This window comes from Melozone crissalis, unplaced genomic scaffold (assembly GCF_028551555.1).
Source record: "Melozone crissalis strain CALT ecotype California unplaced genomic scaffold, PUWL_Pcris_2 ptg000005l_1, whole genome shotgun sequence".
Taxonomy (NCBI): domain Eukaryota; kingdom Metazoa; phylum Chordata; class Aves; order Passeriformes; family Passerellidae; genus Melozone; species Melozone crissalis.
Window position 1 is genome coordinate 41,978,599 of NW_026535783.1, and position 23,677 is coordinate 42,002,275.

At 38.0% G+C, this 23,677-nt stretch overlaps 1 protein-coding gene across 1 annotated transcript in view; it reads right to left on the reverse strand.

Annotated features, from left to right (window-relative positions):
* CCDC171 (coiled-coil domain containing 171) overlaps positions 1-23,677 on the reverse strand; it is a 159,666-nt gene that overhangs the window by 18,432 nt on the left and 117,557 nt on the right. Inside the window, 2 exon segments of the mRNA XM_054289527.1 lie at positions 860-879; positions 4,094-4,244. Coding sequence (XP_054145502.1) covers positions 860-879; positions 4,094-4,244 — 171 coding nt within the window.

The following is a 23,677-nucleotide window of genomic DNA, read 5'->3' on the forward strand; positions in this document are numbered from 1 at the left end:
AAAACAAATACATACTATTCATGCAAAAGATCATTCTGCCTGCTTCTCTCACCTCAACAAAAGGCACCATTTCTGTATTTTCAATACTTTAAGTGATATCACTAGACATTTCTAGACAAAGGATAGACACAAACACAACGGTGGTGAAAAAGATATGACACAAATATATAGCCACATTAAACCAATGAGTGACTTTACTTTCATGTCAGCTAGGAGCATCAAAAGACAACAGTTGTTTTCAGAGTTAGGGAATTCTAGTACATTTACAGACATCTTTACTTCACCCCTCTCATCCATCTGAAACTCACTTTCTCCCCCTTTCAAATAAAGTTGTGGTTTTGGGTCCCCCAATTTCCATTTCTCCAGCACACACAAAGCTTTTCTCTCTTCATAATCTTTAGAAATTACTGTATTTTGCTCTTCATTTTTTATTCTCCTTTGATTCTGAGATGAAAACAGAAAAAGGAAGGAGTATCACCAGATCAGTGCCCATGCAGGTTCAGAGAAGCACCTGACAAGAAGCACAAAAGTAACTTCTTTTGTTTACCAGAACTGAAACCAGATTATTGTACATTCTTCAACTTCTGACAAAAGTACTGACATCAGGTATAAAATCTTAGGGCTGGAAGCTACAAGAAGACTTTCTGAAAACATTTTATAATGAACTGAATTCTGTTCACTGTTCCTTCAATGTGTCCAGTCACCCTGGAAAAGAGAGTGTCACTGCATCCACACCTTGCAACCCTGCACTTGCAGCAAAAGCCCCTTGGGTACCATGGATTCAAATACTTGCCATGTGACTAAATATGATGACACATTGCCATGCAGCACCCACAAAGAAACTGCCTATTGACTGCACTACTGCACAATAAAGCACTTCTAAGCTCTCAGTTCAAGGTCTACTTATTACTGCAACTCTGAAAGAATGTGCAAGTATAATAATAAAGCAATGTATCTGAGGAAGAATAAAAATTAATAAAGACAGTAGAATTCAGCACAGTCCAGTTTATGATATTTATATTACTGGATGTTTCTAAAAACGAAATAGGCAGGAAGGACTATTACAAAATGTTGATAGTTTCCTAAAACAAGAAAAAAAAGAGACATTTTAGAAATGTAAGGGAAATTTCAGAAGCAGTTGGTAACAAACAAAAAATCAGAAGAAGTTAAAAAAACTGAAACCAGCCAACCAAGAACCCTCAGGAATAGAGAACAATAGAAAAAGGTGGGGAGGGGAGGGCGGGGAGAGGGGAGGAGGAAGGGAGGGGGAGCAGAAAGAAGCAAAGAAGAAAGGAAGACAGGTAGAAAACCTAAGCTGTTTTTCAGCCATACTGAATTTTAAAGAGTTGCAAGATTTAAAAATGCACAGGGCCTTTTTCTCCACAGAGAAAGAATCGTCAAAGACAAGTACGACAGATAGATAACTGGGCACTAATGAAGACTACAGAGACATTCTGCCACTGACTTCACTTCTCCCTACATAATTCTCTTCTCTATAAGCAATGTTTCCAGTGTTCATCTCACCTCTGTCCATCATAATCACATCCCTTCTCGTTCCCCTCTGTTGGCATTAGCATGACCACATATAGCAATCTCAGAATCTAAACTCTATTGACTAGAAGGAAATGCTTGGACTAGAAATGGGCTGGAGGATGGAGATGTCAATTGGGAGTCTGAGATAAAAGATGAAGCGTTAGAATCACCAATTTTGCCTCATGCCATCAATTTTGTTTTTAAAATTATTAGCAAAACCCAAAGCAGCAGAAGAGAGAAGTGGTGTGAATAGAAAGAAAGGTGACATAGTTAAGAAATTTCAGTAGAAACCGGTCAATTAGGAAAGCAATAAGCATGGAAAATATCAATGTTCATGGATGAGCCAAACTTGCATGCAATGTAAGACAGGGCAAGATCCTTAAGCGACTAGCATAAAAGACTTCAAGAAGCAGCCACAACATGTGAGATAAATCCCAATTTGATAAGGTAAGAGTCCACACATGATACACAACTGGAAGATTTAAAAAATGTATTTCAGCACTGAGCAGTAGTTACTCTTCAGGAAACACAAACATATGTCATACAAAGGCCTGCAACCAATACAGTCCAACTGCTGTGTTTGCCACCTCCATGTAAAATTTTGTCTGCAATGGAAATATGATTGAAGACAGTGAATTAAAACTAACACAGCTAGTCTAATTTTGAAACCACATATGTACTCAAGAAGTCATTGCTCCCTTTCATTTAAAATAAGGAAAAAAATCGGTTCTACTTTTTTCACTAGAGAGAGCAATTCAGTGCAGATCTCTCTCAAAATCAAACCAAAACAGTATCAACTACAACGTTTAAAATCTAAGTCACACTGCAAAGCTGTGATGCCTGAAGTTATTAAAATTCATGCTTAATGCAACTTTTACAAATATTAGGGACAAATTTACAGAAAACCCAGATACTACAAAATATACCATAATCACTTTTTCATGGCAACTTGAGATTCTCATTCTGAATGTTTTCACTTTTACATTAAAATTTTAAAACATTTCATATTAATGCTTAGGCCTAGATTCAAATTAAACTTCATCTAAAGGAAGAACTACTGTTCTCCCCAGAGGGCTAAGAGATCCCTCCACAATGCAATCTTTACATTGGCACTGCATGCAGATACAAACTATTTAAAAAACACTGCATTTACACAAACATCCAAGAGCTGGTTTTCACTGTAATGTATCAGGCCACTGCAAAGCCCTTCATAGACAGGACTAGCATAATCTTTGTTAAAAGCCCTCTCAATGCAAATGAAAGCAAACCTTGCTGCAAGTTTGGCAGACTTCCCAATCTGTAGTAAACAAGTGGTCATCAACAAAAACAACCATAACAGGCAAAGGAGAAGTCCAATTACATTGGGCACAGGCTCAGCAGGACACACATAAACATAGCAGAAGACATCAAAAGAGTCTGGTTGGAAGAGGAAAAAAGCAATTTCAGTGAAGTAATTTCATTTCTTAGAAAGGCTGTGTAATCAGAAATAAACAAAGTTTTCATTCAACAATTGTCACCTCAAGATGTTAAAACTCAAATTCAGCACTGATTAATAGAGTTTATATTTGCAGTAATTTCCCATAGTGTTGTTAGAAGTAGGATGAGAAATTAATATAATTCTGTTGGAAACAATCAAAGCCAAAGCCACAGTCACAGCCTTTCCCTATATGTTTGCTACAGTATTTGTGTCATTTGCATTGAGACAGCTCTCTTCTTACAGGTCTCCTGTTTCAAAAAGAAAGACAAACAATACTCATTTTCTTTATGGCCATTTACTACACAAGACTAAAAGAAAAGACAGTAGGAAGGGAAGAACAACAACAACAACCACCACCAATAAAATGAACTCTAAAGCCTTCTCCTTTATCCTCTGTGGAAAACTAAGAAGCGATGGGGGAGAAATACACTGAGTGTTGCACATCCTACACAGTCTCACTCCAGAGATACTTGGCTACATATTTATGACAGTTTATGTGCCTGGCCTCCAGACTGTGTGACACAAATAAATCTGCATTTAGTAATTCCCCTAGAGACAGATATCAAATCTGAAGGCCCACCTTATTACCCTTAAATATATCCAAGCAGTTTGTGGGCAACAATATTTTTAGACCAGAAATTATTTTTGAAATTAACTTTGTAAATTTACTGAGAAGTATCATTCATAACCACAATTGTCTAAAAATAATTCAGATCTCCTAAGAAACACTTTGATTACATGAAGCTAATAACATTCTGGTTTAACATCCAACATCTCTAGATGTAAAATTCTTCAGGTCCAAAGTTCAACTATTACTGTACTGGTAAAATTCACAATGTGTACTTTTCTAGCATGTGAACAGGTCCTTGTAGAAGATACAATAGTAAAAATTAAACCCTGTGTTAACTTTTACCATTCAATTTCTCTTCAGAAAAAGTTTCTGTTCACACTGGTTTTATTGCTCTGTTACGTTTACACATAAATATTACTGTATTTCCCCTGCAGAAACTATACTGCATGAAGAGAGATGCTGCGTAAGAAGCCACACTGGTAAGACAAAAATTGCTTGAAAAGAAGACTTACCATTTGTAAGGTCCCTTTTATGAAGACTAGCTGTTTGGAGCCTGGACTTTAGAGCTGCAGTGTCAAGCTGAAAAGATTCTGCTTCTCTCACTAATATTTCAACTCTGGAAACTGCAAGTTGGTAGACTTCCATGAAACTTTGAATTACAGCCTTTAAAAAGTAAAGCAAATCTTTAGTGCCAGACAAGCTATACTTAATGCCAAGTAGCATACATCATTAGAGAAGATCTAATTTTTATTAATTGGAAAAATCAAACCAAAGTTGTAAACCAGGCACTTAGGTTGTAAGTAAGGACTTAACCAGAGGTCGAACATGAGATTTTGTACTTCTTCAAAAATCTGAAATATTGATAGCTTTGAGGAAAAGCAAATGACTGTGTATTCCAATTACAAAGTGAGCTATTTTCAAACATGCAGTACTGCACTGAACAGTTGATACTATTTTTTATTTTATTTAACTACAAAACTCAGTGAAAATGCAATTTGTTTATAAAGAATCACTACACAATTAGGTGATTTTTCATACTTTCAAAATGAGTCCTCCCAATTCATGTTAAGAAAATTAATTTGTCAGAAACAAAAAAATACTGTAAAGCTACAGATCTCTGGAAGCAAATAATCTAATTACAGTACAGCAGGGAAAATATAATTGTTTTCACGTATATAGTGTAAGAATGTCCCAATTGTGTAATATTGATCAGACTGATAATAAAGTTATCAGCACAAGAGAGAACAAATGATTTGACAATAGTGGTAACTTTATATATTCTAAATAGTCTAACACTTTTGAGATTATTGGTCTTTACAACTGGTTAATCACATTTTGTAAGTTACAGTTTTCCCCTTTGAAATAAGCCATAGCAAGCTACAACTGTAAGAACATATAACAGATAAAATGAAATTGGCCTTCTGAATATGTCTGTAGTACAGACTTATAAACTATGGTACCACAGCCAGACATTCACTAAGGTTTTAACTGTTTTCCTTTCCTTGTTCTCAAACACACTGCTGCTTTTCAGAATAAAGGTAACCACTGAAATCTATCAGGTTATTTTATTGTTAAGTGTAGAAAACTGCTATGGCAAGTCAACACCACCCTATCTTTTCTTATCAGAAAGAAAATATCCATAATGTTTTAAATGCTATGGTTCTAACCCTGATAGTGTATTCACATAGCTCTGTAAGCCTGCCACTGTCAACTCTAGTCCTGCTTTTAATTTTTTTTTATTTCACATTCAACACAACTAAAATGCTGCATCTATTCAGAAACAATACCAAGAAGGAGTGGGGATATATCTCACACCACATAATACTGCCTGAGAGTCTTCAAATGGCAACAGCCAACACATCAAAAATCATATGTGTTGAAATAGGACTATTACTTGGGCCTGTGACCCATTGCATAACAAGCTGTGTCTCATATCTCATAGAAAGAATCTCATGTGTTCCTTTCACACATGATATTTAAAAGTTTCACTGAACTAGAATGTAGAGACATTTCCTTAACTTCGTCCTTTTACCTCTGCTACTACAAAGCTAGTGAATCCGCTAAGTCATACAGCTTCATGCTACATATCCACAGGTACTCTAAGGCCATGCAGTTATATGAAACAGCATTTTTTAATTCATTGCTGACTTACACAGATATTTAATTTGTTCTCTCATTTAATGAATTTTAAAATTTTAAATCTAGGAAAAAATGTATTCACAAACTTTTATTTTCACACATAGCAATTTTTTTTAATAGCTTAGATTTCTTTTTAGTCAAGAAGAAAGTAGTTTTGCAGTTACTAATGGTTCCTTATGAATGTGGAAGATGGCATTTATGCACCCATTTGTACACAGTCCTTCCAGTATATCCCAACTCCCTAGCAAAGAGTCAGAGTTAGTTTAGGCCTTTCTTGCCTAAATTATTTTTAGGACTTCCAGGGGTGGCATGAGCATGAAGAATACTTATTCTAAATGCCATCTGGGGAAGGGCAAGTATATTGGGTTTTCAGATGTGCCCCTGGAACGCACAAATGATTTTAAGAAACTTATGTCAGTCACAGATTGAGAGATCTGTCTTCAACAATTCAAAAGTTACTGTTAAGCCTGATACACAAGGAATGGGCATAGAACCCGGCCACATGCAAGTTATAATATCTGTCACCTACACCTTAAAGGTATCTGTGTAGGAGTTCAGAACTTCAAACGAGATCCCTATTTGAACTTTACAGATACACATATATCTGCAGCTCTGGAAACTGTTTCTGTTCAAGAAAGTCAGATGACAGAATTTCCCAGAATGCAAATCTGGCTCTGCAGAAATTTCTTCCACTCCTCCTAATGAGTGCTTTCTTTTGTTTTCAAGTACACATAGCAGTAAGAGATATATATATAGTTTTTAAGTATACATAACAATAAGATGTTTCAGCAACACTCCTGATTAATTTTTGAAACATAAAATTTGGCATTTGTACACTTTTGCATGGTCTGCATCTAAGCAAGCATTTCTCATTTTGAATGTGCTGGTAATAGTGTGACATTAAAACTGAGAACAGACCATAAAACAATAAAAATTTGTCTTCAGTTACACACAAAATGTTTCAAGAACACACACCAGAAAATGACTTCTGTTCAGAAAGGCAAGACATAGCGATCCCCAGACTTACAGGAACCAATATTACCGCAACTCATTCTGAAATCTAAAACATTTTTAGACGAGAATTGTAGGAAAGTTTGGGGGGAGAAGACTTAATTAAGGAGGTCACAGAAACAGTGGAGTTGAAGAATACTGATTTTAAACATTACTGGGTCTAGGTGTTCCTCCTTGCTTGTGCAAGGGGCTTGGACCAAAGGACCATCAGAGGTCCCTTCCAACCTCAAGCAAATGCAGCGGTTAGTACAAAGTCATCCTAGAGACTGAACACAAATCCAGTGACTGAAATTCACCTAGGATTGTCAATTTAAGAGCAAAAATTGTACATAATTGCTTCACAATAATCAAAAACAAAAAGAAGAAATAATCAGATGCTGAATGGGTTTTTTACAGCAATCTCTTTCCTTTCTTTTCACTCCACTCAATGCTTTAATGTATAGAGGATGTCAATATCAATTATGACATCAATATCCTATGTCACATAGTACTGATATGGCAGAAGCAAATGGTAGGAGTGCTTTTAATCCAAAAGTGTCTGTGAGAGGAGACCTGTGCTCCAGCACTCAGACAAGACACAGGCAGCTTCATGAAAACTTCAGAGGCATGAATTCCCAGGTAACTGGCTACAACTCACAAGATAAAACTATATTCTTAGAGTTGGCATGGAAAAAGGATGCTTTTAGGCTGAAGATGTTGGACCAGGGAGAAAATGTGCAAAAGTGACCAAATTCTCTTTTCAAGTATAACTTTCAATGGACAGATTATTTTAAGTCTATATACTTCTGACAATCTCTTTTTTTGCAGCTACTGAACAGTAGCTGTAAAACAGTATCCCTATCCAGAAAACCCCTAAGAGGGAGAGTCTTCGGAGTCCCTAAGACTTTAACTGTCTTTGAGAGCAAAATCAGATTGTTTTTTAAAAAATCAGGTCACATCATAAGGGAACTAAGTATTTTAAACTTTATATCTTTACTCAATTAGAAAAAAGGCCTCTGAAGATTTTGAGTGGAAGAAGGCCTTTATGACCTTTCAGAGAGGTCTCATCTGTAATATGAGGGTATGCATAAAAAGTTTTGGCTTTGGCTACAAGTCGCTGAGGAAGAGAAACCGAAGTTGAGAGAAAAATAAAATTAACTAAGTTGATGCTGTTTATAAGCTACAAACCAGTGAACATCAGAGCAAAAGAGCAACATTTAAGTCACGCTTTCTTTCCCCATATTAATCTTTAAAAGGACTGAAAACACTTAAGCTTAGGACAGTTCTCCAGGGGACATGTAAACCCATGTTTTGTAACAGCCCATGCATGCACTTTTGAATAACCAGTCACTGTCTAATTCTGTACACCATTTCTATAGCCAATAATTTTCAGGTGGATGGTGCTATAGATGCCATAAAACTGCATTTGCATGCATTGCTGCCTGTAAATCTACAAGACTGAAAGACTTCAATCTCCAGTACTTTATTTCAAGTATTATTTCATCTGAAATACTTTATTTAAAGTGAAAAATGGCTAATACTGACAAATTACATAACAATCTTCAAGAAATTGGAAACACAAAAAGAAAACCAATCTTTTTAAAAAATTAATTTCTGAAATTCAAAGGTTATTCAAACTTTAGCTGTTCTCATTGAAGTCATAGTAGAAACATACAACAAGAAATAGAGATCAGCATATGCAAATTAGCAGAAGACCTCTCATCAAAGTGTTAATGTATTTATCATACATTATAAAAACGACCTTTTAAATTCCCACCTAAAACACTAAACATGTTGTCTCCCTTGTGCTTAGTGTTTGGATATTGAGAACAGAGTTTAAAAAAATTATTTGGATTATGAGTTACAAATTGTAGTTAATGAAAATTTCCATATAAAGTTTTCCACTATTCTAAAGTTACAAATAAAATACTAAATTATTAAAAATCAATTTCTTTATTTTCATATCAGTGCTATTACATTATCTCAGGACTTATTTGGCATGCTATTATCCTAGAACTGCAACTCATGTTCGAAAAAAATAAACCTAAAGGAAGGTTTACTGTGCTGAAATGATGCTTATTAAAAGGTGTCAAAAAGACTAACAGCCTGACAATATAAGCATTGACTTTGTAAGATCAGATGGAGCAGTCAGAATAACAAGGCCATCTACTTTATATAACATACTTTAAAAACCAGAAACATACAGAAAAGTTGTAATTCATGTTTGACTGCTTGGCCCTTCTTTCAGGAATTATTCAACTAAACAGTGTTAGCACACAGTAAATTACCACAGGACTATGTATACAAAAAGATAAAAAAGAAAAAGAGAGGGAATAATGAATGAACTTCATAGGAATGAAAGATTAACACTGGCTAACTAAATTAACAAACTACTTACACAAGAATCTGAAAAGACTGAGAATTTCACTCCTGGTACAGAGTTTGGCTGAAGTGGAATTCAGGCAAAAACAACTGGCAGAAAACAAAACTCCATGGAGTGAGGTTCTGTATGTGTATCATTACTGCCTTGCTTCGAACTAACATACATAAGAGTCGTTAAAATGAGTCCAGAAAACAAAACATACATCAATTAGTTTTTGTTTTCAGAAACAAGATTTCAGGATAATTATTATATCTTTAAGAGAGCTATATTTTGAGATGAAATTATTGCAATAAGTTTTCCCCATACATCGGAGCATTTGAAAATCCATCGTGGCTGCCTTGACCCATAGTACAAAACATCTAGTGGCATCAGTGAAGGATATAAATACAGCAGCTTCTCTGGAATGGGGGGAAAAAACCTCAAGGGAAACTGCATTCAGCAAAATTGCACTTTTGCAGCTGTTTGGCACTTCTTTAATGATCTATTCTCCTTGTATCTCATTTCAACACTAAACTTTTTGTTCAGTTCCATTCAAGCGTGGCATGCACAATTTAAATGTGCCAAAAAGCAGGTCAGTTTTGTTACAACTTTTTTTTTCCCCCAACAAAAGCTGACTCAGTGCCACACACGGGGCCTAACTCTATCCCCTTCGCTTCAATAACAATTACTTTACCCTGTAGGTCTCAGCAGATACCCCAAGGGAATGAAGCTCTAAATAAAAGGCTAGATTCTCTGCAAGAGGTAATGACACGACTTCCTACAAGAAAATTGAAAGAGAGCATTGAAATTGACAGGGACGCTAGAGAAAGTGCTTCTACTGGAAACCACAGTGGATGAGCATAACAACAATTGCCATGAAAATTATTCTAAAGTGTAAGACTTTCAGAAATTACCTCAATCTTTTAGAAACTGATAAATTAAGACAAATGTGTTTAGTTGGTATGACCAGGCAGAAAGCATCCTGAGAATTTTATAGAAAAGGAGCTAGCTACCTGCAGCCTTGACTATTTAGAAATAACTCCGGAATATGCAAGAAAATTGTCACTTCACAAAATTAAGGAAATAGCAGTTTTTAAAGGCCAATAAGACCTGGTCTTTATATGCAAAGACCATTCTCACTGTCTATTGCACAAAGTCAAGCATAGTTGCATGCAAAATGTAAAGGAGAAACAATTCTGGCCCCAAAGAATTTGTAGTTTAAACTACAAATGGGGAAAATGCTACCACTCTTCCCATCCTCTTAGAGTCTTGATTCAAAATGAATATGTAAGTTTGTGAAGAAAGGTTAGAATTTTTCAAGGAAGTGACTTTAGTGAGAAAGAAATGGAAACTGAAAGAAGTTTCAGGCTGGTATCCTGTCTTCTTCTCAGTGTATATCAGCTTCTTTTGCAGTGTATACTCTAGACAGGGATGAAAGAGAGAAGGATAGTTACTGACACTACTATAAAGCCTACACTTTAAGTGAGCATGAAAATATACCTAATGCAAGCATGATGAATTATCACTGATGAGAAGAGCCAAACAGCAACAGTTGCTACAGAAAAGTCCGGATGCAGTCTTGCTACAAAACACAATGGTATCCAATCACACAATCAGTGTTGAGGAAAAGAAGAGAGCAAAACTTCCCATCAAAATTCACGTGAAATGTCAAGTAAAGTACAAGTTGTCTGAAACTTGATGGTATTGCCTTTGGCCTATTGAAGTGACACCTTGGAACCAGAAAAAACCATACAAATGTTGAAGTATAGAATTCTGTTTCCCAAAACCGAATATATGTTACTAAAATAAATTTTAAAAAGCATAGTCTCATTTTCTCATTCCTTAAAATGACATATTATTCCTCATATCTTACATATGGATATCTTATATAAACAAACCCATTTTTATAAATAAATGTTACCTAAACACTAAGCCTTAATTGCCTAAAATCTGTGGATTTACTATGGGTGAATGTGTAGAACATTTCAAGGAGGGGACAGAAGCAGATGTTAAGCTATCAGATTGTGAAGTAGAAAAATCTAAAACAACTTCACATGGAATGTAAATGTGAGGTAAATATGAGATCTGAAAAACTCTTCTGCTGTTTGAAATGCTGTCTACAAACTGTCCATCATAAGTAACTAATTCAACTATTTGCTAAGATAGTAGTTTACTGAAAATTAGAATATTATTTTTCATTGGTTTTAAATAGTACTCTCTTAACTAAGACCGATTTCAATTACTTTTAGAAAAGAAATATGTTTGCGAAAAAAATACTGACTTAGTTTTAACTGCTGTAGAAAAAGCCTGTTGCTGACTCCAAGAGAAAAAAATCTGAGCTCATATAGACATTTCCTTAAATATTTTGGCTAGAGCTATGAAGTACTATAGATTATTCCCTTCTGGCCACAAGAAGCAGCTTTAAAATTGTATATTCAATACAATTTATAAATAAAATTGTATATTAAATACAATTTAAATACAATCAAAGTGAATTAAATATTTTACATATGGATAGAAAGGGGAAATGCATCCACTTTTTATTTTCCACACAAAAAGCTGAGCATAGTATATGATCTAGTTGCCATTTACTAAGAGAGACCAAGGTCTCTTTCAGCAAGTTTAGTCAATATGACAACTGTGATTGTATGGCTCACACATTAATACTCACTACTGAGTCCTAATCCCTGTACCAGATTTTAGGTGAATGCCCAAGTCTAAAGAGCCTAGGAGCTAGAAAACTGTGCAAAGTTATGTGAAACACTTGCTTCATTTCTTCTGTTTTTCTTAAGAATGTTCATGGTAGCACTGCATTTTAATTCAACAAAAGTATTTAATCCTACATAAAGCAATATTTTGTAGTTTTGCAAGGAAATTCTGAAGTATACCTGTTTGGTTGGATCACAAATTAAGTTTTTCACTTTGGCTTCCAATTAATTACACAAATTCATGATGGCAGTACAGGAAAAAGCAGTAATCCATTTGCTTTCGAGACTTAATTTATGCTTTGAAAATGTTTTATTAGAAATTTCAGTGACAACAGCTTTTGTTCCAAAATATGAGGAGGAAATTTAAACACAGTATACCTAATACCAAATCTCACGATGAGCACAAACATTAGCAACTCTCTTTCCAAAGTAAATGTCTGACAGAAGGGGCATCATCACTGAGCTTGAAAATTTGCTATCCTTACAGGCTAGTATTATATAAATAAAATATTTTTTCACAAAGTTTGCTTTTAGCCACTATAATCTGAGGAAGATCAAATAAAATTATCCCTATCATCTCTGAATATTTAGTTCTAAAACAATGGGTTTACAGCTGAAGAAAACTCTTGTTGGGAAAAAGTGATTGTGTTTGTCTGTCTTTTTGCCATTTGTCATATGACAGATTAGCTCAGCTCAGAAAAGTATATATGCCAACCAACACAAGCTCAAAATCGGTGTATGGATGAATGAGACTCCCCTATACTGAAGTCTGGCTTCTGAGGTCAAGAATCTAAGTAAGAATGCTTTTCACTTAGAACAACAGCAACTTTGGTTGAAAGAGCTGGCCCAGGTAGCTGGACAAGCTGGACAAGCAAGCCACAGATTGAGATGTAATCTGAGCTCTGGGTGGGAGCCTGTGAACTGCCAAATTTCAGGATAACAAGGAGTATGAATATGGATGACAGCAGCCAGGTGAATGGATGGCGACAGACACATCAGGACCTGGGAATTGCCTACCTTTGGGATAACAAAGGAGATGAAGATTGGTGGCACCATCTAGGAGGATGGAAACAGAGAGTGGGGACAGAAGCTAATGACTCAGGAGGAAGAGCAAGACTTGCATGCGGGGAGACTGAGGCTGTAAAAGATCTGGGGTTCCTTTGCTGGGGGTCTTGCCCAGAGGGACCAGCTTGAGCCGTTTCTGTGTTACTGCACTGTGAATACATGGCTTGATGGACTGAGACACGTGAGACACTGCTATGGGACACCTGGGACCTGTGAGGAAACTGATCTGAGTGCATGTGAGGGTGGGCTGTGTGAGGAGTCAAGCAGGGCACCCATCAGCTCACTAGAGCCATCCACTGTGAAGGGCTTCACTCCCAACAGTGAAAGCCTCTGATGTTGGGAATTGTCTCTGCCAGAGTCTCATGAATGGCCAGACTGGGAAGTTTCCTTAACAAAAGAGAAGAAGACACTAACTTTTCTGATGGTAGAGCTCTTATTTTGGAAGACATGACTTTCTGCTTTGTCTTCAGCAAATGCACCAAGTGCCTTTTCAGTAAGTGGGAACTTATGATAAGACTGCAGAATGTCATTTGGATTATTAGGTTGGGAGCCTGGCAAGTAAGGCCATTTCCCTGTTCTGGCCAAGAGTCAACAACTAGATCTAATTCCTTAGAAGCATAAGATATAAAGTGACTTTCTGAATTCTATTTATAAAACTGGATGCTTATAGCAACTATGTTAGGAGAAAACTAAGGGGGATAGGCAATGTTGAGGTAAGTCTGCCTAGAAAGCATAAAGTATCCTTCAGTAATAGAATCAGAAGTAAAACATCCCATACCATGGGGTGTTGTAATGAGATTGAGAAGGCCCTTTCTAATCTTTCTACTGAATTTGGTAATGACTGGCATCACAGTATCATGTACTTGAGTGGTGACCTTAATAGTGGATAAACAAAAGCAGACGGCTCTTATCCACGGATCCTAACTGAAAGGCCTAAATTAACTTAGGCCATCCTAACTTAAAAAGAGCCGAGAGAGTAGCATTTTTCGAACTACTTCTGATGTTAATTCACCACTATTTCTTTTATCCATTTTTCAGAGTAGGGCCACTACTTGCAGTAAGGTAATTTATGAGTAATTGTGCCTATGAATGTTGGTAACAGAGAAATCACTTCCATAGCTTACAAACTCCAGAAACTATAGATGATTTCTACTATTTTCAGAACATCTGCCAATTACAATGGTGAAGCCTGGGAAAACTTCTGGAGACATTTTAGCACTGTTTCTTATACTCTTATTTTTTTGTCCTTTTCCCTGCCAAATCTGTTTCTAAGCAGGGACAACCAGCTTACTGCTATTCTATGTGCCCTCTAGGCATAAAAGATTTATTCAATCCCACAGTCCATATCTCAAAGGAGTAAAATTTGTGGCAAGTCTCATGTGGAGTAAGACAGAAAAAATTGAGCATCTAGGACAGTGACCTTTTCCAAGGTCCAGTCAAACATCACATTTTGTCATGTAGGGGAATCTCTGCTCAAAACCCAGTCCTGTGGTCTTTGGAAGCATGTGTAAAAACCTGAGAATATAAACTTCAACTTGTAACTTTTTGCTTGCACACTATTAACCAAAAAACAAAAATATCTGAGATTGGAAAACTGGATGGAGGGAAAGTCTAGCACTATACACTGTGTCAATGGCAGGTCTCTCCCTTTAGTATTTTTCAATTAAGATGAAGAGAAAGAGGGGGATCCACCAATGGGTGCTGGTAGTGGAAAAGAACAAACAATCTGCCACTTAACAGAGAGAAATTAGAACTAAAATAGTCCCCAGGCATTAAATGTACATCATAAATTTGTCCACACAGGTGGTAGGGATTATTCTTCTCTCCCAATCTTTAGTTTAGAACTGCTCTTTTACCAAAAAAATCCTGATGTTGAAGCAATCCAGAGGAATCTCAAGTTCTATCAAAGTTCCAGGAGGATAAACAAATTTTTGTCATTCCATGGATATTATCTTCTTAAAAGACATAGAAGATCCAATCCTTTACATATAAACTTGCCAACATGCAGTCTGTGTATCCTTATTATTCAGATTTACACAACAGGTACACATTCAGCTTATTTCCATTAATTAGAGCACTCTCCAGCTGTCTTCATTCTCTCCTCACCCCCTAATTTCTTACCACCTTTTGCATTTAACAGGGAGAGTTCAAAGATGAGAGACAAGACCATAATGAAGGGAGAGTTCTAAAATCATATAATGAAATTAGATACTGCAATGGACAAGTACTGAGTGCCCTATTTAAAACACATTAGTCCTGGCCACCTATAGCACAGATGTTATGAATCCAAGAATTTGTGCTTTTCACAGTCCAATATAATGTTGGAGTTTATGATCCTAGGATACTACCAACACATGTCACTAGACAAGCAATCAATTCAGTAAACGAAAAATCAAGACAGCAGCTTCAAAATAACTCGTTATGATTACTGCAAAATAATAATGTAAAAAATAAAATTTGCAGGTAATAACATATGTGGATACATAAGCCAAAATTTATACAACGCTTTCTACCAAAAAAACCCCAAAAAACCACTAACAACAAAACACCACCAAAATTCGCAACAAAACCCCCCACCAAAATTAATTCGTGACCAATTGTTAGGATCTGGTAAAACAAAACAGTTTAACTTTCAATCCTTTCAAAACTTGCTGTCTTCAAATTTTACCTCAGTTGTATTGCTACCCCAGTCTACTTCTCCAATACATGATAAATGTGGTAATAAGAGAACAGCCTGTTTTTTATGCCTAGTTTTATATTCTGAAAGATTTACTGTATAATCCTTAAGTTGCATATTCACTACTATATTTTTGTCTAACTGCTGTCACTTATATTGTCATGCAGAAGGGCAAATCAGGGTCAGTTTATATAAGCAGCATCAATCTGAAAAATCTTCATCAGTCTTTATTTCAAGGCATTATGCAAAGAAAGCTTGACATTAAGAGAGCCTTAACTGACAGCAAATGAAATCAATCAGCAAATCACTAAGCCATACTAAACTCACTCAAGTTGTGGATAACCCTTCCTCTCCCAGGTCTTTAACTACAAGGTCCACCAAAATACAGTATCTGGGCAGCAATGTCTCCTGTGATTCCATTACAAAATTCTTGTACTAATATAGTGTAATATTTAATAATTTCTTCTTCCTCTGTAAACAATTGATAAGAATAACAAGAAGACATGTTTTATAATAATGGACTACTAAGCAGTTAAGCAAAAAAAAAGACTAAACAAGTCTCAGCATTTCAGCAAGAAGGTTTTTTGTAATGTAAGAATAGAAAATAGTCTGATTCTGTTTCTGTTACTTAAACATTTGTGTAATATAGTCTATTGTCTTATTAAGTTCTATTGTTTAGGCTCACTTGCTCAGCATTTTTTTAGTTTTTGAAATTAAAAGACCCAGTACAAAAAATGTAAGACTCCAGACAATTCCAATCATTCATGGTCTTCACTTCATGAATTTAATTTGTAACCCACATGATTGCCAACAATTAAATATCTATGCTTCTTAATGGACTTGTCTGCATCGCAATGGTACACAGTACACACTCTCTAAAAATGAGTGAAATTTACACTGTTCTATCTGTGAAAACTACTCCTTTTCTGAAGATGCTGTTCACAGACAAACGCATGCAGTTCTGAAAGACAGGATTTCTGAAGTAAAAATATCTGCCTAACAAGGTGTTATGAGAACTATATTTGATATCATCTGTGATAAAATGATGCTTTATTTTTCAATTACAGCTATTAGGAGTCTGCTCTTATTGACTGAGGCAGCTTTGGATACATATTGGGATCACCATGACTCTAGAGTAATTTTTCTCATGAAAGGACATTGACTAGTAAACAGGAAAAAGGCCTCCTGCTAAAACATGCAGCAACCTGGTAGCCAGGTGAAAAAAAAAAATTCAGGATTACAAGCAGAAGCAAAACTAAATAAATAAACTTAGTTAATTAAGATTGTATTTTACACAGTTCTTAAAGAGCTTTTTTGCATATTAGCACAGGTAATTCCTACGACATCACCCACATGCAACAGATATAAATATATGAAAAAGTCTAAATTGACAAAGACAGATAGTGACATGATTGCTTGATAAGGCCAAAAAAGTAAAACTTCCATTGAGAAAGGTTACTGAAAGGCTAAATGATTATATACTAACTTTGTCATTCAAGATAATAATGAAAATCATCATCTCAGCTGCAAAGTTTTTACAAAACTGATAGTGCTTACAAAAGGGGCTGGACAAGATTTAGTAGTGTCACAGGCACAAAGAGAGTTTTCAGTAATTGATTAATTGGTGATTACAGACACTGACTTTGACATTTATGGTCCCTAAGGCCGAGACTTAGCAGGGCTGGAGTGCAAGAGTGTTCCAGCTAACTTCAACACCCTCTGAGAAGGTTCTTCATATAATCTGTCCTAATTTAGTAGGATGAAGAAAGGCAACTGAAGAAATAAAGAAGTGCTAGGGTGACTGAAAAAGTGAGGGAAACAGGCTAATGATAAGGAGCAGAGAAAAAAGGGAAGGAGAGAGGGCCTGTATGGGAGAGGAAAAAAAGACTGCTAACAGAAATGCTGTGACGAGGAAAGGAAGCTGAGCAGTTAAGTGGTGGAATGGAGAAACAGTGTGAAATTCAAATTATAGAAGGCAAATTTCCAACATCACTGGCAGTTAGAAGAGATCTCATTTTTTAGCATATTAAACAATATTTTCCTAATATACATTATTCTTATGTTTTAAATTATACAGAATTATGGTAAAATGGCTTCCAAATATTTAGCAGCATGATACAACATATCTGGAGACCCCAAATACCAGCTGAACTCTTTCATGAACATTAAATTAGAGTTCTCCACTTTACATCTCTTCAGCCTGGTTATTCAGACTTTACTTGGATGTCAATCATTGCTAAAGTCCTACACCAACTTTATTTTCCTAGATTGATGATAGCAATAGGTTAGGTTTGCAAGAAGTGTTGCCCCACTCTAATGCTTTTGAAACATTTACTTATTTATGAGTACTTCAACTCAAAATGAAAGTGTAAAGTAGCAATAGCGTAATAAAGAATCACTTTTCTCTTTAAACAGTGTATTTTAGACAGCCTTGTGGTCAGTCCAGAAGCACCACATTTTGACACTAGGTATGAGAGTAGTCCTTTTGGCAAGCAGAAGAAAAAATTAGTCCTTTTGGAGATGGGAGGGCAGCCCAGCTGATAGCAGCTGCTAAACTCCTGGACAATGAAGACCCAGTTTTACTTGACAAGAAACAGCAATGTGATACCAGAGGAGGCAGCATTCTGGCCTCTATAATTCAATTGATAGTTCCTTCTCTGGTGAAACAGTGTAAAATTAAAAGTAATAAATGTAAGTAAAAATAAAACACTACAAGAGTGTGCATGGTGCATCTTTAAGACTCTAGAAACCATTTCTTCTTTCTGAAGTATTAAGATAATTTCCTTTTTAACAGCCATGTTAATAAAAGAAAAAAAAAATTAAAACAAAAGTACAAGATTTAAAATACTAGTAATATTGTTTTTAAGCAGCTGCTCTACGATTGATTCAGCTCATTAAATCCTCTTACCAGAATTGATTTATGTTTGAAAGACAAGCCCTATGCACAGGATAAGATCTGATGACAGAATTATAATGTTACCTTTGAAATCACTTGCTTCCTCAATTTGGTAAGAACTTTTTTATTGACAAGTGAACACACAAATGAGAAAGTGTTTATTATTTGGAGGAAAATTATCAGCAGAATTATGCATATCTTTCACCATCTAATCTATCAAGCATAAATCTAAAATTAATAAACAAGTGAAAATAAATACAAATTAGGAAGCTCCTAAAACTACATTTATGTTTGTCCAATTAATTAGAAAAAGTGGACCTACAGCACAATTATATAATGCATAACTAAATCATGCATGAATGCATAAATGGAAAAAACCTACTTCTTTGTAAATTTATAGTGATTAATGCTAACACTGAATATATGTCAGTACTTGACTGTATTACTTCTAAAACTACAAGCCTTTGTTTTATTACTGCACTTTTTATTTTAAATGACCTCAAAACACGTAAGAATGGCAAAGAAGTACATATAAATCCCATGTTGACTTCCTAAACCTGCATGAACGGATGGATACATGCTGAAAATAGAGGGAGCAAGATGGGGCAGGTGGAAGGGAGAGGCAGAGGGACAGGAGGGACAGAAAGACTGATTCAGAGCAAGCAAGACAGAGTGGGAAAGAGGCCACTCTGTGGCAGAAGAGAGAGAGAGGCCCAGGCAGTGTAGCACATAGGGACTGACTGAAGGAAAGCTCCAGAATCCACAGTGCAGAGAGAGCAGGCATGCAGGGAGAGGGAAAGCAAGAGTGGGTGCATGTGGTCAGTGTGCACACAGCAGCAAGTGCATAGCCAGGAGCACATGCGTGCAGTGGGGAGTGTGCAGAGAGGATACACGGACAGGCAGCAGAGAGCGGGTGGCAGAGAGAGACAAAAACAGAGGCAAGACAAAGTGAAAACTTAACCATCTCAAACCCACCTGGAGAAGAGAACCACAGAATTGTAATTGCTGGAAAAGGCCTCCAAGATCATCAGCCCTTGACTGAACACCACCACACCAACAAACCATAGCACCAAGACCCACATCCAGCTGTTCCTTGAACGTCTCCAAAGATGGTGATTCTACCATATTCCTGGTAAGTCCATTCCAATGCCTTACCACCTTTCTGATGTCCAACATGAAACTCCACAGGCACAGTTGGAGCCTATATCCTCTTGTCCTGTTGCTAGTTGCCTGGGAGAAGAGACTGACTACAACCTGACTATAACCTCCTTTCAGGTAGCAGTGGAGAGCAATGAGTTGCTGGAGGTTAGGACTTTTTGGTTTTTTTTATTTCTCTCATGAAATTGTCTCCCATTTGTTGCCTATGAGATGTTAATGAGAATAGTTAAGAGACAAAGGATGTGGCTGGGAGGAAGAGGAGAGGGAAGGGTGCAGTTTGCTACTGTCTCTTAGCTGAGGGGCTTTCTCTTGGGAAGTGCAGAGAGACCAGAAGATTTTGGCTGGGGGCGAGGGGCTGGGCCCGCGCCTCGCTCCCACTCTCTCCCTCCTGAGCGTACAATTTCTGTGCCGGGCTGTTAGGCCAGAGGATTCGCTGCCTCTGCAGACCTTTTGTCTTTCACTGCATCTCCTTTTCATGGGTGAGGGTCCACTTACAAGAGCAACTGTTGAACTGGGAGCTTTCTAACATCCGACCTCACTGGGAAGGGGACCCAATCATTTCCCGGAGGGAGACTTTCCTGGAGGCTTGTAGCAGCTGCCTGCAGCAACCTGCCTGCCCCTCCCCAGCCCTGCTGTTTTCTGATGCTGCCCAACTCTGCTGTTTTCTGCCACTGCTTTGGGTTTTTTGCTGCACCTTAACCTGATACTCCATGTTCGCCAGGGCTTCTGCAGCTCCTGCCACGGCTCTGGAGTCTTTGTTTTGGAGTCTTTGGTGGCCACCCTAGGTGTGGCCAGTGGCTGCCTCTGCTGTTCCAGCTGGCTGCTCCAAGGGTCCTGCTGCAGTCCATTTTGCCATCCAGAGGGGCACTGGGCTCGGCTGCCACTGGGGTTTGTAAAGGAAGCCCCGTTCCGCCGGCCTGCCTGCCATTGCCCGCATGAGGGGAGCGGCCGGGCTCGCGCACAGCGCCCCCTGCAGCCGCGGGGAGTCCCCGCACCCGCCCTGCCTGCCGGGAGCCAGCAGCGCCCCTGCTGGCTGCGAGCGGAACTGCACCGGCGGGGAAGGCGCCTGCGGCCCAGAGAGGGCCAGGAGCAGCTCTGGGCTCTGCTTGCTGCCAGCACCGAGCTGCTGCTGTTGGTTTGTCTTGTTATGCACACACACATACGGTAATAAAGAATTGTTATTCCTTTTCCTATATCTTCGCCTGAAAGCCCCGTAATTTCAAAGTTGTAATAATTTGGAGGGAACGGGGTTAGATTTTCCATTCAAAGGGAGTTTCCCACCTTCCTTGACAGACACCTGTCCTTTAAATCAGGACAGGAATCCTCTGGGCCTCCTTTTTCCCAAGCTACACAACACCAGCTCCTTCAGCTACCCCTCATAGGAGTTGTGCTCCAGACCCTTCTCCAGCTCTGTTGCCCTTCTCTGGACATACTCCAGCCTCTCAATGTCTGTCCGGTAGTGAGTGAGGGAGGGGCCCAGAACTGGACATAGCACTTGAGACATGGCCTCCACCAGTGCTGAGTACAGGGGGACAATCCCTGCCCTGGCCCTGCTGGCCACACTGTTGCTGATCCAGGCCAGGATGCCATTGGCCTTCTTGGCCACCTGGGCACTGCTGGCTTGTATGAAGCCATTGTCAACCAGCACTCCCAGATCCTTTTCCCAGTTCTTTTCTGTGTTCAACTAGTATCTGAAGTCATGTCTTCAGATAGGTTGGATCATGCTGATAAATATTTAGAAGTCATTTTAGCAGAAATCAAATATAATTCCTTTAAAACGCAACATTAACATATGTGTCTGAAGTAGCTAAATTTGCTTCAAGAAGTTTCTTTCGTACCAGTTTCTACCTTTGTGTGTCTACCTCTCCAAACAGAAGAAACGTAAACTTAATTACTTATACATAGACATTTAAATCCCATTGGATTTATTTGGGGGATTTATGAATTGTCTTTAGGTAATAATGCTTGGCATTAGTATCAATTACATTTTCGATGTAAAAGTAGTTGAGACAATTCAGAATTATTTTTCTGAATGCCCACTTCTTCTGTGAGCCAAAAAAGAAGAGAGTTAAGATTATTAATTAAGTTTATTCCCATTCTAAAGATGTAACCCAATTGAATTGTGTATTTCGTAAAGAGCTGATAACCTCTACTGGTTAATTTAAATAGTCATCTGCCAAGCATGACTACCAGAATTAGCAATACCATTTTAGTTGCCTGTTGAACCCTATATCCTGTATTCATAGGAGGCGTCACATATGGGTCCACTTTTTCTCTCCAGTAGGAACATCAGGGCATGGCCAGAACAGCACACCTTAAATGCTGCGTTCACTGTGTTACAGGTGCTTGAAAACAATAGATAATTTTCGACTTTCAAACTTAAATAACAAATAGCACAATTTTGTGACATAAATTTCTTCCCAGCAATTAAATATCAGGTGAGACTTTTTCAAAGCTATAGCAATCATATTTTAATCTTAAAGATATTACACCTTTTTCATTTTTTATCCAACTGAAGTGACACTTTCAAACTACTATAGTAATTCTTCTGCAGCCCTCAAGAATTTAACAAATGCCTACAAATTAAGTCATACTTTCACTACTTGCATGGGGCTTTAGAAGATGCTTAGTGCAAGAATATGCTTGTTGAATAACTTAACATTTCAACCTACTACATAACTTTGCAATTTAAGAGCCATTCCATGAAGTGCAGGCTTTGGAGAAGATATACAGAATGGTGTCTCCAAATATTTTATTTCATTACCTTAAGGCTGAAACTAGAGGGTACAATTTTTTAAAAGATACATGCCACTTCCATACAATGAAGAAGTGATACATCCAGACCAATGGATATATAATTAATTATTGATCTGAATCACCTACTACAAACTGGGTGCATGAATAATAAAAATAGGACAATGTCATGTTCTGTCAGTACGCAACAGTTCCAATAGCCAGTGCTTCATTCCTATCACACTGTCAAATTTAAGATCTTAATTTTTCATGCAATTAAAAAAAATATACTATCAAATACCAATAAACTTAAACTTGGGAAAAAACTCATGATGTCTAACACTTGTAGATAATAAGGCCTTTAACTTGTTGTAGTGTGTGTGTTAAGTTTACTGTATTACTCCCCCATTTTTGTATTGTTCCCCCCGTTTTATGTAAATGGTTCTGCCCTTCCCAGTTTTCCCGCCACTTGTACTGTCAGTCCTTTAAGTTATATAATTCCTCCTCCCCCTTATCTCCTTATATGTAAACTTTTTCCCCTCCCTGGGCCCAGTCAATCATCCCCCACCCCTCCCAGGTTTCCAGAATCTTCTTCTCTCTGGGGGTTGTGGTTGGCTGTGGTCCCAGGGCCCCTCCCTTACTTTAGGTTTATTGGTTCTCTTATGCTGTTTGTCATGTTTAGTTCACTCCCTTCCCTTCCAGGACTGGTTCTTTGTAAACCCTTCCCCTTGAATCCTTCCCCCTTTATAAGCTTGTTTCACCCTCCCCTTGGGGCCACTCCCCGGTTGGTTGCTCCTTGGTTGGTTTCTCAGGACCATCAATAAACCGACTTCACCCCCGGAGAGTGTCCTGCTCCTTTTCTCGTCAGATCATCAGATCATCAGTGAGAGCCTGTCCACAGCCAGCACAGCCCAAGGCCATCTGACGCCGAGGGGTGTTGGCAGGGAATGCAGCTGGGTGTCGGCCTTTACCCTCAGCTAGCCGGATAGTGACCTCTTGGCCACGTACGCCTCGCTGCAGTTGGCGCCCAACGCGGGGGCCGAGTGGACAGCTGGACACTGGACCACCGGACCCCGGGAACAGGATTTTATAATTCTATTGGCCGCCAGACTACCCCCAGTAGTAGCAGACCCCGTTTTAGGGGTAGCACTCCTGGGGGACATGGAGTCACAACTTCTCGCACCCGAGGAGGACTCTGTTGATGAGACCTGCTCGCCTAGGTTTTCTTTTGCCACATCGCTGATTCTGGTAAGCCCCCAATCTGGGGTGTCTTCCCCCCGGCCTTTTTAATATCTCCCTGGGGATACCCTGCTTCGGGGACTATTCCCAGCCCCTTTTTTCCCTTGAGGGCTGTAACCCCAGGCTTTT